At 30.8% G+C, this 17,196-nt stretch overlaps 2 protein-coding genes across 2 annotated transcripts; both read right to left on the reverse strand.

Annotated features, from left to right (window-relative positions):
* Nucleotides 1-840: 840 nt before the first annotated feature.
* On the reverse strand, nt 841-6,035 carry LOC101263468 (uncharacterized). The gene is made up of 6 exons (XM_010314337.4): nt 5,746-6,035; nt 5,600-5,642; nt 5,431-5,511; nt 3,245-3,431; nt 1,351-1,618; nt 841-1,221 (listed from the first exon to the last, which is right to left on the reverse strand). Exons 1-6 carry the CDS (start codon nt 5,800-5,802, stop codon nt 1,015-1,017), a joined length of 843 nt encoding a protein of 280 aa, XP_010312639.1. The 5' UTR covers nt 5,803-6,035; the 3' UTR covers nt 841-1,014.
* Nucleotides 6,036-8,369: 2,334 nt separating this feature from the next.
* On the reverse strand, nt 8,370-12,677 carry LOC101263761 (peroxisomal adenine nucleotide carrier 1). The gene is made up of 5 exons (XM_004230139.5): nt 12,371-12,677; nt 10,237-10,468; nt 9,436-9,582; nt 9,103-9,260; nt 8,370-9,021 (listed from the first exon to the last, which is right to left on the reverse strand). The coding sequence occupies exons 1-5, from the start codon at nt 12,511-12,513 to the stop codon at nt 8,748-8,750; spliced, it is 954 nt and encodes a 317-aa protein (XP_004230187.1). The 5' UTR covers nt 12,514-12,677; the 3' UTR covers nt 8,370-8,747.
* Nucleotides 12,678-17,196: the final 4,519 nt, after the last annotated feature.

Raw genomic sequence — 17,196 nt, forward strand, 5'->3', positions numbered from 1 at the left:
GGGTAGTGTGTAGCCGCCCTCTTTATTTTTGAAAATTCGTTAAATATGCCCAGAGAAAATGTCCTTTCTATTATGATTTTCGGGAAAAAGAAAGTTATTATCAGCTCTTCAAACGATTATAACATATATGAGTGTTTTTGAGGGTGTGACAAAATCTGTCTCTATATTCTTACTCTCACTATTTTATTTGTCCATAAAAAGAAGGAAAAAAAACCTGGAAATTAGAAATTACTACTTTAATGACATATTGGTTGAACTCGAAGATACCATACGATCACTACACGTGTTGTATAATGTATAAGCTTAAACTTTGAGATTATATGGTCTTCCTGTGTGCTAACTGCTGACAAAAATAGCTTGCAATAGTAGTTGTCTTAGCCAACGTGGTGACGTTTTTCTAAATTCTAAATATATACTCCATTGACTTGTGAAAAAGTTTATACATCAATTTACATGTATGAACAAAAAAGAATCCCTCTTTATATTAACAAAAATGAGTATATGCAGCAGCAAGAGTTGAGAAAATAGTGACTAATATTGACAATCTAATGTTGACCGCAAAAGGAGCAAGCAAAGTAAGAAAAGGTAGACAAAAAATTGAAAATTTGGTCATTCAAAGGTCATCATCGCAAGCAAAAGTGTTTCCGCATGCTTTCAATATCTTGTAGGTGGACTTTGCTTAACAAATCTCAACACTAAACAAAAATGCTTGACCAAATCATCGATCCCGGAACACCAAGACTACTATTAAAGCTCAAAAGTGTGACATTCTCAAACATACTTACGAGAACACACCCTAAGATAAAGGGGGAAAGAGGATCACAAGCTGAGAACGAACCCTTCTGGTGAAAGTGAAACTATATTATTGTATAATGTCAAAAATGAATGAATACAGTTCCATTTCAATGAACAAGCCACACTTCCAGACAAGTTGATACGAAGAACAGTGTGCTCTCATTGTGATTAATATGACATATTCAAACCGATCCTAGATACATTTCAATAGTTTCATAGCTATACTGTAACGTTGAATAAGTAAACCCTCAGTACCAAAGCAAGAGCAAGTTGCAACAGGAAGATAGCAGCCACAATGAAGAACCACCTTTCGCCAGCTGATGCTATGTGGTGTTTCAGATTAAGAGCAACAAATGTGGCAGACATGAAGCCAGCTACACCAGCAACCACCCATCTCACTATCTCCCAGGGAACAAGAGACAGACACTGTAAACAGAGTAGCCATAGATCTTAGTATGGATCCTAATGCCAAACTTAAAACGAGTGTGAAATGATTAATCAAGCGACAGGATTCCAAAAGTTCAACAAAGTATCCGCCAATTACATAAAACTTACCAATGCTGGAATGAAGACAAAAAGGGAATAGCCATAAAGGCACAGCAACTGAACGAGGCCAGATGGGGCAGAGAAGTACTTGAGGACTAGAAACAAGCAAAGAGGAACTATAGTGGAATAACCATAGAATAAACCCGCGGACCAAGTGATAAGGTTGATGTCATAGTTCCACTCCTTGTTCTGTAGCTTGTGTGCTATATAGGTAATAAATGTACCAATGGAAGCCGCAACAAAAACCAAGGTACTGCATATCCAGAACGGGCCATACCTAAAATGAAAAAACTGTATAGTTAAGGAGGAGAAATTCGCAAATATTGACACAATTGAAAAATGCACTGATGATATCTTAAAGGACACAATCCAGTGCAGGTAATGGCTGCATAAGCATCTAGCAAGAGTTGAGGCTGGTTTAGAACATTAGATGCAAATTTTGCAAACATTGTTTTTCTTCCTACATTGCACCCTTTAGCAAAACTTTCCCACAGACAAGTCCTGAACAAGCTTCTTCTTACTCACAGAACAGGTAAAACTGGGGCTAAAGCCGTACAGAGGAGCAGTAGTGGCAAAACTTCCTTGCTAATCACTGTTCTTTCTTATTTTAATTTCTTTTAAGTAGGTTGCTTTATTGTTGTTACTTGTTTGTCCAGGAAGGTATTAAAATTCCATATGCAATCTACCAATTCCCACGAAGCAAACGAAATGGAAACCAAGTAAAAAAGGAAGCAAAGGTATGGAACCAGTCATAATGTATCACAAGGCCAACAACTGAAATAACTTTTCTTCAAACAAATTCAGCAATCATCACATAGTTGGTTCCATCATTCTAAGCAATGTCCAAGCAAGGTACCAGAATCCAGAATGACCATTATTCGCTTGCCAAAAAACAACCATGTGTTTTTATATCCTAGTCAGGAGTGATGGAGGAACATGCATAAAGAAGATGAAACAGGACGCAATGAGAGCTGAATGATTCAAACCCACCCAGACATACAAACAAAAACAACTAAGCAACCCAAAAATAAAGAAAAGTAAAAGTAAAATTTATGAAAGAAACCAAGTAAATAAAAGGCCTGAATAATAAATAGACAATCTTAAGCGGAGCTTAATAAAATGGTAGAAGACATGTAGAAATAAGAGATAGAAGAAGAAAGAAAAACAAATGCATATTTGCACAAAATAAACTAGCAACAGTACAACACACAGCACAAATTCCAACTTGAAATTGAAAAAGAGAACAGCCAAAAAATTTCTTATTGCTTTTTCCCTAACGGTAATTTTCAAAATATACCACCAGAATTTGAGACAAACTCCCTTTGGTTAAAGAAATAAATTTAACAGAGGATCAAAGGAAAATTCACAGAATTTCCCTTTCAGTTCCCCTTCCTTAAGTTTTTCAAGCAGGAACTTGACACAAACATTAGACGAACAAACAATACAACAGCCAGTTCATAAAAGAACAAGCAACGAGAACTAACAAATCTTTATCGCAACAAGAATTATAAAGAACTGTTTGGTATCCATTAGCCTGAATTTACACTACACAATCCCCTTACAACCTGCATTTAATTGGAACTTCACACCAAAATAAATCACTATTCAGATCGAACAAGTCTTTCCCATATTATGTCAGGCTCATAGACAACCTCCCAGCCAACAGCGTCAATCGGTAAATGCTTCTTAGTCATTTTATATTTCTAAGGGAGGTAAAAAATCAAGATCTAAATAGCTGATCAATGAGTATAATGTTGGAAGGAAATGTCAGAAAGGGATACTCGTTAAGGGGAATCGCCCTATTAGTGATAAGTTTTCAGAAGAGCAATAATTCAGAATAATATACAAGAACAGTAAATGCTTATTCAATAAACAATAGACAATGAAAGAACAGGGAGCATACAAATCTGGCCTATCGGCAGTCTTCTCAGAAAAGGACCCAGTGAAAGGAAGGAGAGAATCTTTTATCCTCTCTAGAACATCAGAGGTATCAACATCAAAATAGGGCTTATAAGCAGCAATAGTGAAAGCGCGAAACCAACCACTCTGCTGGGGCTCATCAGAACCAGATACTGGCTTAGAGAATGAATCTACAACAACAAATCATAATTATTAAACAAAAAGAGAATAGAAGTAAATTCAACTTGAACCAAGAAAAATAAATATGCTAAAAATACTAATAACATAACCAGGACAGAATAGCATGATTTGCAGCTTCCTTCAGTTAAAGCTTTGAGAGTTTATCTTTTATAGATAAATAACTCAATAGTCAACATGAAGGAGCACCAGATGATAAAACATGTATAGAATTAAGTACACCTAGACTCTAGGGTAAATGTGACCACATCAAACCCTCCAGACCCATTTTGGAACTTCCTTATTTTCCTATTTTAATTCTGGAAAAACGATTTCTTCCTCATCATTTTGACTAATAGTTCACATCAAATTGTATTTGTATTTCCTATTTTGTATAAGCAAAACAAGTTCTTTCCTATAATTCTAATGTATCATTGACATATAGTACTAGACTACAAGCATAACATTCAAAAGCATCATCACTTCCCCAAAACTAATCTGATTTTGACTCCCATACTGATGAATAATCTCCCCACTATTATAGTGTCTTGCCCACTATCAAGATCTTCCACAACAAGACTTCTTTAAAAAATTCATTAGCTAATAAACCAATTTCCCTTCTTTAGAACTTTTAATCTCCCCAAAGCAACATCAGGACTGAATTTCTCACTGTTCCAGACAAACTTCCAAAAAATTGATTTGGACCAGCGCTACTAAAAACAGATTGAAGCAGGAACTAGTGCCACGCTATCTTGTTTTGTTCAAGAAATTTACTTTCCTAATTTAACCTTGCAGTTGCTTGGAAAATTCACAGATCTTCCTCATTTTGTCACTTCTAACCAGTAGTATGCCAACATCTCTCCAACTCTTCTATTCTAATTACATCCCTTTTGTAGGATAATTGTGTTTTTTTTGAACTCTTAGGTGTAGGTTGGTCAACCCAACCTTGCAGTTGCTTGGAAAATTCACAGATCTTCCTCATTTTGTCACTTCTAACCAGTAGTATGCCAACATCTCTCCAACTCTTCTATTCTAATTACATCCCTTTTGTAGGATAATTGTGTTTTTTGTGAACTCTTAGGTGTAGGTTGGTCAACCCAACCTTGCAGTTGCTTGGAAAATTCACAGATCTTCCTCATTTTGTCACTTCTAACCAGTAGTATGCCAACATCTCTCCAACTCTTCTATTCTAATTACATCCATTTTTGTAGGATAATTGTGTTTTTTGTAAACTCTTACGTGAAGGATGATCAACCCAAAGTTGTTCGACCAAGATTGTTCCGTTTTAGGTGGATCATCTCCAAGAACAATTAAAGCACCACTTTCCACCCTGTATATCTATAGGCATATGAAAGTGCACCAAGTAAAAGATGTGAGTCGAGAATATATTTTCGCCAGTTAATTTGAAACATTGTTGACATATGATAATGTCCATTATCTTTTGGTGATTAAAACATATCAGCTGTCAAGTTAACAATCCAAATCATATAATTGTCAAAGATGTTGTCAATGTCAGTGTTATTACAATTCTGACTCTATTTATGACATCTTAAATACGTAAGGTTAGGTAAATAATGTATCACCACTAATGCAACAGCGGTATTATATAGAAAACCTCAATGTTAATCCAAGAATGACATGATGAAGCAACCAATGATATAATACAAACACTGAATGGTAAATCCACCCCTGTTAAAGCCCTTGGATGCGGAACTGAATATACTTGAGAACAGGAGATGTTTGCAAACTCAACTTTAGCATTAGAACGTGCCTAAACCCTTACCAGATACAAGTATCATATCACCAATTTCAGAGATCTAGAATCAAAGCTACAAGCTGCACTAGCTCTAATCTCAATTCTAATGAATCCTGCTTCTTTTTCCTTTTACCCCTTTATTCTTTCTTTGCAGAAAACTCAGTCGAATTCAGCTGAAAACTTCATACTAATTATAATATTTTTTTTATTTCATATAAAAAAAAATAGAAGTATATCAGTAAATTAGTAGCAGATACCGTCAGCATCACGTGGAGGTCCAGAAGCGCCAGAGATTTTCCCCTGGGAACTGGAAGGTGGAAATGTCTGCAAATTCGACTCTGCAATCACAAATTAATCCAAATTTTCAAACTAATTCAATATGATCCAAAAAAACCTATGATTTTGTTGAAAATGTGAAGACATTACCAGTGAATTTGACGGCAACTTGACCAGGTGGACCTGCAGCTGCCTGCAATATCCAAGAAAAAAAAACACAATTAGATCTGCACAACAAGCTAAAATAATAATTCAATGAAACCGAAAAAAAATAGGAAAATTGAGATCAAACTTACAGGAACAGATCCTGAAACATTCTGACTATCAATTGCGGTGTAATTGCTGGACATCATCTTCGTTTCCTCTGTATATAGAACGAAGAAATGGGACTTAATGTGTGTGTGTGCAAATTTGTTCTTTCAGCTCAGTCTCGGACACAGATCTGTGATCTTCCCCAAACTCTTTTCTATTTGTTTCCGTTTATTATTTTTGGTGGGTTCTGTTTGGTTGTTTTTTTCAGGTAAGAGGTGGTGGTGGATCTTGGAATATTTGGGCTTTGGGTTATGGGTCCCCAATTTTCCAAAGTGAAATTTGTGCCCATTATTCCTTCTTGACATAACTATTCGGTAAATGATTTTTTATTACTAGTATTTTATTTCTATGACTTATAAATTGTTTTTAGATCACAATTAAAAATTTATTTTTGAGTAAAGCTTAAAAATATTATATCTATTTTTTCTTTAAAGTTGAACTACAAATAAATATTAAAAATCGAGTCTAAAGCTATTCAATTTCAAAGAGTTATCCAAAAGAGTAATTTTTCATGAATTACTTTTTTCTGTAACCTAAAATGGGAATATAGTGTAAATTAGAGTTTGTTTGGCTCAACTTAAAAGCTGGTCAAATTGACTTAAAAGCTGATTTTTTGATTTATTTAGCTATTTGACAATACTCAAAACAGCTTATTTTAAGTTAAAAAAAACTTATTTTAAGCCAAAAGTTAAAAGCTGGGGTAGGGGTGCTTTTTTTTTTTTAGCTTATAAGCTTTTTTAAGTTGACCACATTTTTATTTTTTGTGCTTAATATTTTTATACAATCTCAAATTACCCATATAACCCTAACATTTCTTTCTTCCATTTTTCCCTTTTCACGTTTGACATAACAACTTCAGCACTTTTATCCAAACGCATAACTGCTTATTTTAAAAATAAGTTTCAGCACTTTTAAAAGTACTTTTTTAAAGTTGCTTTTATTAAGCCCATTCAAACGGGCCCTTAGTCGTGAATCTGTTCTCAGCTTTCTTATTTTCTTGTTAAGGATAATTTTTGTAAGAATTTTGGTAGAAAATAAGCATCATATCTATTATTATAAGTGGGAAGTTTCTAACTTAAAAGTTGAATTACTATTTTACTTTTATTTTATTCTTAAATTAAATTAAATATTAATATATAATTTAATATTAAATAATCATATTTAAATTATATTATATATCATTATAAGTGGGAAGCTCCTAACTTAAAAGTTAAATTACTATGTTGCCTTTATTTTATCCCTAAATTAAAATTAAATATTAATATATAATTAATTTAATATTAAATAATCATATTTAAATACATGCATCTAGACACAATGATTTAAATTCTAATTATTTACTTACTAAGTAATAATTATATTATATTATACTAAATTCTAAAAATAATGTGTAAAGTCAAACTTTGAAAGACAAAAATATTTTATAGAAAATTGTTAATAAATTATTTCATAGGAAATTATTAGGAATTACTTTTTTAAAAAATAAAAATTATCTATTCTTTCTCTATAATTAATGTGGTTAAATGATTAAATTTGTTATCCTCTCTCTTTAGTTAGTTTAATTAAATGTATTTAATTATTAGTAAAAACAATCACCTTTCCTCTACCCCATGTCTAAGATCACTTAACTTCTAAAAATTAACTTAAACAACTCTTCACTTTTTCATCTTATCCAATGAATCTTTAGCTATATATATGTATCATGAAAAAATAATTTTCCTTTACCACTTGCCTCATGTTGATGTGAATCATTAGGCAATTTTCAAGTACTTTTTTTTTGTTATAAAATATTAATATTTGTTGATCCTCATTAGAATGATATTTTGTATTAAAAATTTTATCTTTACCATTTTAGATTGCTTTTTTTTTGTTACGGGAGAAAAAAAAACTCTATTCCTTGTGTATTTCTTTTTACTATATATATTGTTATAATAAAAGTCTTAAAAAAGTTATGAATATTTAATTTTTTTTATTCTTTACCGATTATACTTCTTTAATATAATCTTCTATGAAATTATGATTGTTATAAGTCTATTTTTATTAGTGCTGAAATTACTATTTTATGACATTTAGATTCGTTTTTAAATGTAATTTTATAATATTTATTTACTTTTATCTTTCCTTACTAATGTAATTTCTTTAACTAGCTACATATTTGTGTACTTACCAATATGGAGCGTAATGTTAGATTATTAAGGATAAATCATATAGATATATTCATATTATTATATGTTATAGTAATATAATTATTTTTTCATATTTCTTGCTTGATGGTCAATGTACTATTCGATTATTATGAATTTTATTTAATGAATAAAATATAAATTGGTAAAACTAATATTTCTAATTTCAACATTATATAATAATTCAATTTTATAATAATCGTATGGGACAAACGTGCAACACACGTTTCGAAAACTAATAAAGCTAAAAATACAAAACCTAGTTGTCGTTTATATCGATGGACTATGTATACATTTAAATGAAGTTGTAAAAATTGAGTGAGACGCTGAGAGTCTAAGCAGTGTTTTTAAAAATAGTCACTCTGTACTATCGAACAAAGAAAAACTCAATAGAATAATAGATCATCACCCAGATGCGCGCTGACTTCAAAATCCAATTATATAGTTTGAATATACGTAAGAAGATATCACAAATTCACAATGAGCTTTGAAAGTAGGTGCAAGCATGTCGCCGCCAGAAGTAAAACCCCAATATTTCTTCTAAAGAATTGTTCCAGAGATTCTTTCACCACATTATTCTAAAGTTGTTAAAAAAATAAATATTTCTTTGTCAAATTATTCTCTTCTTTGAAGACCAAAAGCTACCACATTGTTCTCCTAAATTCATCATTCTGCTAGAGCACCTTGCAGACTGTAATTGGAAGTAACTACTTAGACTGCAACCTTGCAATGAACTCTCTTTCTTCTGATTTCTCATATAATAAGCCTGTTTTACTCAGGACTTGAGCTGAAATGATCACAATTTAAGCACTTTTTAGCTTTCTCTGCCTGAGCAGCAGAATTCTCCTAAGTGAGAGTATGAGGACCCAAGTTGTGGCAGAGATCTTTTCCTTGATCATTAGAAGCAATGCAGAGCTTAACACTGTTTTGAGGATTTGAGCATGTAATCCCTTGAAGAAACCCAAGAATCCTTCTTTCTTCCAGATAGACCATATGACACTACTTATTGTCTTACTTGATTTAGGTTCAGCCTTCTTATCGTCATCATCGTCTGCTGCTTGAATCATGACCTTGCACCTGATTTCAGGTTAATGTTAAAAGGCTAACATTTGATCTGAAATAACATCAATACGTGATGAAAGTTAAAAGAGATCCAACCTGATCGCTGGATAGGTTAGAACAGTAGCTATGCTCTTTGACAGTGCACCTAATACAAAAGCAGAGAATGCAGAAAGTACAACAGGCGATGTGCCTTTCTCTGTTGTCTTCGCTTTATCTTTCAGCAATCGTTGTTTAAGCTGATCAAAAACTGTATACTGCATCACATGAACATCTATTTTAGCATATACTCTATCGTCAATCAGTAAGAAATTGCGCTTCACATGTAATAACATTACTTGAATTTGCTAGGCTCCATTTGATCAAATCAAATCTGTATACTAGTGCAACTATAGACACTCCTTTCAATTTTACAAGAAAATACTTAAGTACCTGAATGGCAGGGTTGGATGTCAATAGTAAAGAAATCCCAAGGCCATCAAATGCTTCACTCCAACTACCTTCTGTAAGTGTTATCCAAAGGCTCTTCGATTTCCCAAATGCGCTTGTCTGCATCCTTGAGGAAGCAGTATCCAGTGGCTAAAGAACATCAATAACTTTACATCAGAATCCAATTGAGCTTTTGGCATAAATATCAGTGGAATTTGATTTCAAACAATTGGAGTAAGAACCATGGACATTTGACAATGAGTTTTTGGCTCATGTGCCTACATTTGCAATTCTTCTATCATATATAAGTCATGACCTTATAACACACCATGATTAGACATTTGAGAAAGTTTGTGTTTAGAGCAACAATCTTACATTGAGAGAGTTGCACTACACCTTTTGCAAAGGGCAGCTATGAACAACCTGGAAAGTCGCTCCATTAATTTTTTGCTGGTCTATGTTGCAAGATTCAGATTAGGAGCACTGCGTCTAATACGCAACAAAAATTTTGCAATTTTTCCTTGGGAAATTTGTGAACACGTACTATTTGAAAGATGCATAAAACTAGTTTCAATGTCTCAACAGTTCTTTTCTTAGTTCCTTCCCCAGTTGAAAACAAACAAACAAAATGCTTGATTGTTCCTTAAGAAGCATTTGCTGTTGATAAAAAAGTATGTCTTCAAAACACACTCCTACGCTGTATTTCCTCACAACATGCAAGTGAGATAAAAACAGGAAGATCTTCTATTTCTAGTAAGCCACTTAACAAGATACTAAGCAAATGCAAGTACACGAACTTCTTACCTGAGTTGTTATGGCTGTACAAGCTCCAGCTGCTGCTGCAATTAGCAAATTGGCTGTTGTTCCAATGGATTTGGAACCACTTCTCTCTAAATAGAGTCTCTTAAAGTAGCTATATCCATAGAAATACACAAACTGCGCAATGAAAGATTGCAAGTTCTTGGTTCCCAGACCTTGGTACAATGACAGTATCTTACCTTTTGATATTGCCTCCACCAGAACATCAGAGAGATTTCTGCAGAAAGGCAAAAGTGAATCAGTGACAAACTAGCAATGTCCGGAAAAGCATAATACTCTATGTTTTAACAGACGCAGTGGAAGAGATACCAAAAAACATGTGTATTCAAATATAATTATTAGCACATTATCTGAATGGATGTGCAATGTACAAATTCCAGATGTGTTATGTCACTTCAATGAGATAAACAATTGGAAAGAGAGACACAGTAAAAGAACCTAAAAGAATCTCAGTTCAGACTTCATTATAAACTCCAAACTTCGAAGGAGCGGTCAGTCATATTCAAATCAGTTGTCTCTTACTCACTACCACGAGAATGAAACATCGGTTGTTGATAACTGAGTAGTAAGTAATGAGATTTAAACTTGGCATTTAGGCAGGACTAATTACAGTAAACAAGGTTATTGACTCAATCAGCCATCTTGGTAAACAAAACAAAGATAATTTCTAGATGAAAATATTTATGATTTAAAAAAGAATAATGATGAGACACCCTTATCAAATGAAGCAAAGGGTCTGCACAAAAAAGCTCCAAGTCAATGAATCATGCACTCCATTTGCATGAGAATACAAGGGAAATTTCATTCCTCATACTAAAAGATGTAAAATAGAGGAGATGACGTCTTCAATCAAGAAATCGTATGCCTTTCAAATGCCCCTTTTAAAATGGAACTGCATTAAAGTAAGGTCTGCAATCAATAAAAGCCTCTCTAGTGACCCTGAACCAGAGGAGGTAAAGATACTTTTTAGACCTTCTAATATAAAGCTCATGCACCCCATTGGTTTGGTCTACCCAGAATAATTTTCTTAGTCGACTAAGCAAGATTTCTTCGGATTGGACATCTGCAAATTTGATGACCAAGCATCGTAGTCACGCTGCTTTTTGCACAATAATGACGAAATCTTCTTGCCTGGAACTCTTAAGGCTGGACATTTATATGAAAGGCAATACCTGAATTCTCAGCCATGCCAATCAAGTTTCACTAGAGAATACAAAGTCAAAAAAAATAGTGAAATCTTTTGCAGATCCTGGGATCAACAAAAGATGCAACATACATAATTATGACTTATGAGGTTAACATAGATAATTCCCAACAACACAGCTACTCTCACACATTATGTAAGAATCCCTGCAGACGAAAATTCATCTGTATTTGAAAACCTCTCTTAGCTAACAAGGTTTACTGAATCTCTACAATGGACTTTTCCTTTGACTTGTATGGCCAAAGTTGTTGGGAGTTCTGGGATAACTCAGTTTCCACAGACACTTTCTTTTTTCTAAAAGTCGATTCTTACAGAAATTACCAGACTATTCCACCCCCCTTCTTGTACATTTCTTACAAACTTCAAAGAACGAATCATTGATATCCATCAACCCTGATAACTTGGGAAATTTTGGGGCATCCCTTTCTTTCCCTGTAGGTCTCAAACACTATTGAAATTTATAGGCTAGAACTTTGAAAGGTCTACCGACAAAATCAGTTCGAAAAGTTTCACTACAAAATAAGTATTGTAGAAAGAAAGCCTTTTTAGCCTAAAAGGCAAGGGAATAATGTGATGATTTGCAGAAGAAACATTTTTAAAAGGTGAATATCTAAATTAAGCCATGGAAGCTTTTCCAAAGAAAAATATCGCTTTTATTCTTGAAAAAAAAAAGCCACATGAGTTTCAGTTGATCAATCTGAAGCATAAGTCCCTTTTCAAGATCTAACTTTTGATTATATTCTTTGTTGATCCAGTCCCACCCCTTTATAGAAAATTCATGTTTTTTTTTCTCCACAACAAAAACAATCGTACAAAAAGAAATAATCAATTGCCCATCTATACAAAACAACCAAGAATCTGATTAAACATCAAAAACAAGAAATCCCATGATCAGAATAAAAAAAATCAAGAAACCTGTATTTACGGAGACCATGAGCTTGAACCTCTGCTTGGTACTTAGCTTTGCAGGTATCAAGAGGGTACAAGATAGTAGTGCTAACTAGAGCTCCAATGGCTCCAGAAGTCGCTTCTGATATAGATTCCAGATCAGCTGACATCTCCTCTCTCTCTTTTTCTCTCTCTTAAACTATACAAATTATAATCAAGAATTGTATTTACCAAAATTGAAGACTCTAATATACAAATTTGAAAATAATTGATCTTTTAACAAACACGCCTGTGAGAAAAAAATAAAGTAGGCGGCTTTGAACGCGGCCATAACTCCTATGCTATGAAAATATATACTGATACGGTGGTGTGGGGTCCTATGATGGGTCTTCTTGGGACGTGTGATACGTGATTACATGCCAAACGATGTTTTCGACTTATTTTAAGATCTATCGTTATCATTTAAGTTGTTAATTATTGTGATTTATAAATTTATTTTTTTAATATTTTAAGTTTAATTATTAAAATATATGTATTTTATTTTTAAAAGAATTTAAAGCTTCTCTATCTAAATAAATTTTTAAATTTCAAAAACTTTAATTATGTTATATTATTATAGTTATCAAGAGTATAATATTAAAATTAAATAATAAACAAATTATTTAGTGAATATGTTTTATTGGATTTTAAATATGATATGTACAAGATGATATTCTATTTAATTTTGATATTCTCTTTCTTGAAGAAACAAATATGGGACAAAATAAAAGATTTGAAGAAAGACCAAAAAATAAAAAAGGTTGTTATAGTGAAAGATTGAAGAAATTAAACGTGATTGCAAATATGATTTTGTTTTTTTGTTGCATTTTCCACGTGCCATATCCTACGGTGGACTGATTTGCTTTACACGACTCCTTTGACCTTCCTACTTATCCTCTCCGTGCCCGTTTAAGAAACTTCTTTTTATTTATTTATCAAGCACGTCTTTTTATTTGCTCCATTTTATGAAAAATAAACATTAGTTGCCTTATATAACATAAGAAGATTATCAACGTTCAAAATTCTTGTTTTATTTTTTTAATGCTAATATGATTTTTGTTTCTAAACATTAACTTTTTACTCTATAATTTGAGGATCTTTATTATTACTCTATTAAAGAGAGATTTCAAACTCATTTATGATAGTACTATAAAATAGGGAAGCTTTTTAAGGAAATTCTAACAAAATCAATCCAATTTTGATTAAACGTTGGAAAGCTCAATGGTAAGTATATTTTCTAATAATTATGTTGTAGGAAAGATATTTTTTTTTATTAATAGAAAATATACTTTCCTACACCATAATTATTAAAAAAAATATATAGAAAATAGATTTCTATAACATGACAAAGACAATATAAGAATACTTTTTTACATACTAAAAAGGTAAAACGGATAAATATATCGTGCAATATTATAAATGATATGTAAATATCCTTCGTCATATTTTAGGGACATTGATACTCATGTTGTCCATGAACGAGAGTATAAAAAAAAGATTCATAAATCGTTGTCAAGACAGCAATTTAGAATGCAAAAGGAAAAGAAAAAAGCACTAAAATCATTGTCTTGGCAACGATTTGTTAAAAATAACATATTAAAAAATGATTTCTTAAAAAAAAAATCATTGCCAAGGCAACGATTTCCAATTATTTTTTTAAAAATCAAATAACAAAAATTGTTATCAAGGCAGCGATTTCAAAAGAAAAAAATCGCTCCACAAACAATGATTTTGATTAAGGGCATTAAAGTAAATCGCTACGTCAGTAGCAACTTTATCGTTTTGATTATAAATTTTGTTGATGTACCCTTTTGAAATTTTTGTCAATTTTTTTGCCCGTTAAGTTGCAGACTCTCTCTCTATATATATATAAAGAGAGAGATTTCTAATTATTAATAGTTTAAACAGTTTATAAAATTGTATATATATCAAAACTATAACTTGAAATTTTTATGTGTAAATGTGGATGATTTATTATATTTTACTATTGTTTAACGTCTTTTCGATATTAATATAAATGGTCTATCTTTTTAAAAATTGAAAATTGCTCTTTACGAGTAATCAATTTATGAAGATGACAAATATTTATTCTAAAATAATCCAAGTTAGAAATAGCAAATATGACTATAAAATTATTCTTTTACTATAGTTAGTTAGAAAATCATAAAAAATAATATTATCTAATATTTATCTAGTTTGATCAAATTATACAAAATAAATTTTTTCATAATAATTGGAGAATATAGTTGAATTATTTCTTTTTGTAAATTTTTAAACCAAATACGAAATTAGATAGAAAATAATGAATCAAACATTTAATAAAAAATAATCCATATATTACTAATTTATACTATACTAATTCTATATTATAAATCTTTACATTATTATTTTTTATATCAGGTATAACATGGACATGACTTTCCTTCCTCATTGTAGAGAAAATTGACTTTGCACGCCGCCTCCTATGATTTTCTCTAGTAATGTCATCTTCGATGAATCGCTCCACCATTAGCTATCAACAAATGCACTCGTTTCGTAAGATGCGATATTAAAATTAAAGTCATAATTTTGATTATACCCACAATTATTATGTTGTATGTTGTCGTTCTTTTATCTTGAGCATCTAAATAAATTGAGAATTTTTAAAATTTTGTAAAAGATATTTTGAAATATATATCTATATCATCGTTGATAAAAACAAATTTAGAATATATCATGTTAACTTCACATATTGATGCATTACATAATAATGTAAATATTAAGTAAAATAATAATTATTATATCATCAAAAATTATTTTCCTCGAGTACTCGAGGTATATCCTCTTAGGATTGAACGACTTACTTCATCAGAATAATGGTACCTTTTCGCTAAACTTTGAACTCACTCAACGACAATAAATCATATAAAAAAAATTAAAATGCAAGAAGAAGAAGATTAAAAAAATTGTGGTTGAAAAATGAGAGCAAGTCCCTTTATTTATAATCAACAAATGATAGTATGACCAAATATTTTTTGTGTCTAATCTAAAAAATCATGATCTTTTCGATAATTCACAACCCTTTGAAAAGTCATAATTGATTGAAAAAGTCACAACTCATCGAAAAAATTACAATCTAAATTAAGAATATTATAGCTATTTAGCATTTAAGTTAAAAGTTAATACTTTTAAGGTAATATATAATATAGATATAGATGAGTGGTGTACGTTAATATTTTGCTTAAACGAATCATATAATAATAATTAAACATGAAATTTGATTGACAAATTTTGTTCGAAAAGATAAAAAGGTATGCTTTTGATATTAACTGTAACTTTGATGCGATGATCAACGTTTGATTTAGATATTATACAAAAGGCTGAATTTGATTTCTTAACAAGATTTAAATAAAAAGACAAAATTAAAAAAAAACAAGATTTGAATTAATTACAAAATTTGATTTATTTAATAACAAAATTAAACAAATAATAAAAACTATTATGAACAATAGAATAATTGAATTCATTTAGAGCATGTTTATGTCATTTTTTTAATAACAGTTTTGATTTTTTAATTTAATTTTAGAGCGATAAATAATATAATATCGAATTAAAATATGAATAATCACTTAAGCAAAAGATTTTTAATAATATATTCGCGATAACAACAGAAAATGCTAAATCACACATAATATTATAATATCACAACAATAATAGTCAAATAAGTATAAATCTATAGCTGTTTGTCCTTAATATTATAATTTAATATATTAAACAATAATTGACACAAATATTTGCTTTGTCATCTACTAATGGGCTTGTTGATGGGTCTCAACTCTCTCATACTGTTTTAGAATCGAACAGGAAGCTCGTTGTTTCTTTTGATGTTGATGTTGAGTTATTCATTATGATTCGACAATGTGTGATATATTTGTTATATATATATATAGCATATTAGAAAAAAATATTCTGAAAGCATTACAATAATAATTGTTTGTGTTTATTATAGAGATAAGTGTTAAAAATATATCTAAATTATATATAATTTTTTTGAGTTTCATATCTAAACTATTACTTTTTAGTTTGAGAAACACACGTCTATCTTATATACCATTCTATGGTATGTGTAATACATATTATCTCTTTTATTTTATAGAATTTCCACATCACACTCCACATGGACAAAATATCCAATTTTGATAATAAATAAATAAATTATTCGTATCAGCTAAAATTAAAAATTAAAAAACAATTATAAAAAGATTATATTTTCTTTATTAAAGAAAATTTATAAAATAAAATGTAAAATATTTTTCTTATCCCACACCATTTTTAAAAAACTTTTATTTTGCTTAAATTTCTTTTATAAAAGTAATTCATTTTTTACTTCATCTCCTCCACTTCATCAAATACTAATTAGATATCATCTTATTTTCTTAAAAATATAATTCTACCCCATCCCACTTAACCCTCTGTTTTCAATTTCTTTTTCCAGTGTTTATATATACATATCGAAAATATTCTTTTACTTGCTGCCATAAGACTTTTTATATTTTTTAGTTGTTTATGTTATATTCGATACACTAGTAAAAAAATTTCTAAAAATATATGCACGTGCATATCTAACACAAAATAAGAAAAACGTAAAAAACTTAAAATTAGGAGTGAAAAATTAAATAGGATGAGGTAGATTTTTGTAAACAAAATATTATCAATTTCTATCGGGGGAGGGGAGGATGAAATATGAATTTTTTACAAATACTTTATAAATGATTTTTTTAAAAAAAAGAATGGCGTTGTAGCAGGGCAAGGGGTACACGGAGGAGGTGGTGGAG

Source organism: Solanum lycopersicum, chromosome 1 (genome assembly GCF_036512215.1).
Source record: "Solanum lycopersicum chromosome 1, SLM_r2.1".
Lineage (NCBI taxonomy): Eukaryota > Viridiplantae > Streptophyta > Magnoliopsida > Solanales > Solanaceae > Solanum > Solanum lycopersicum.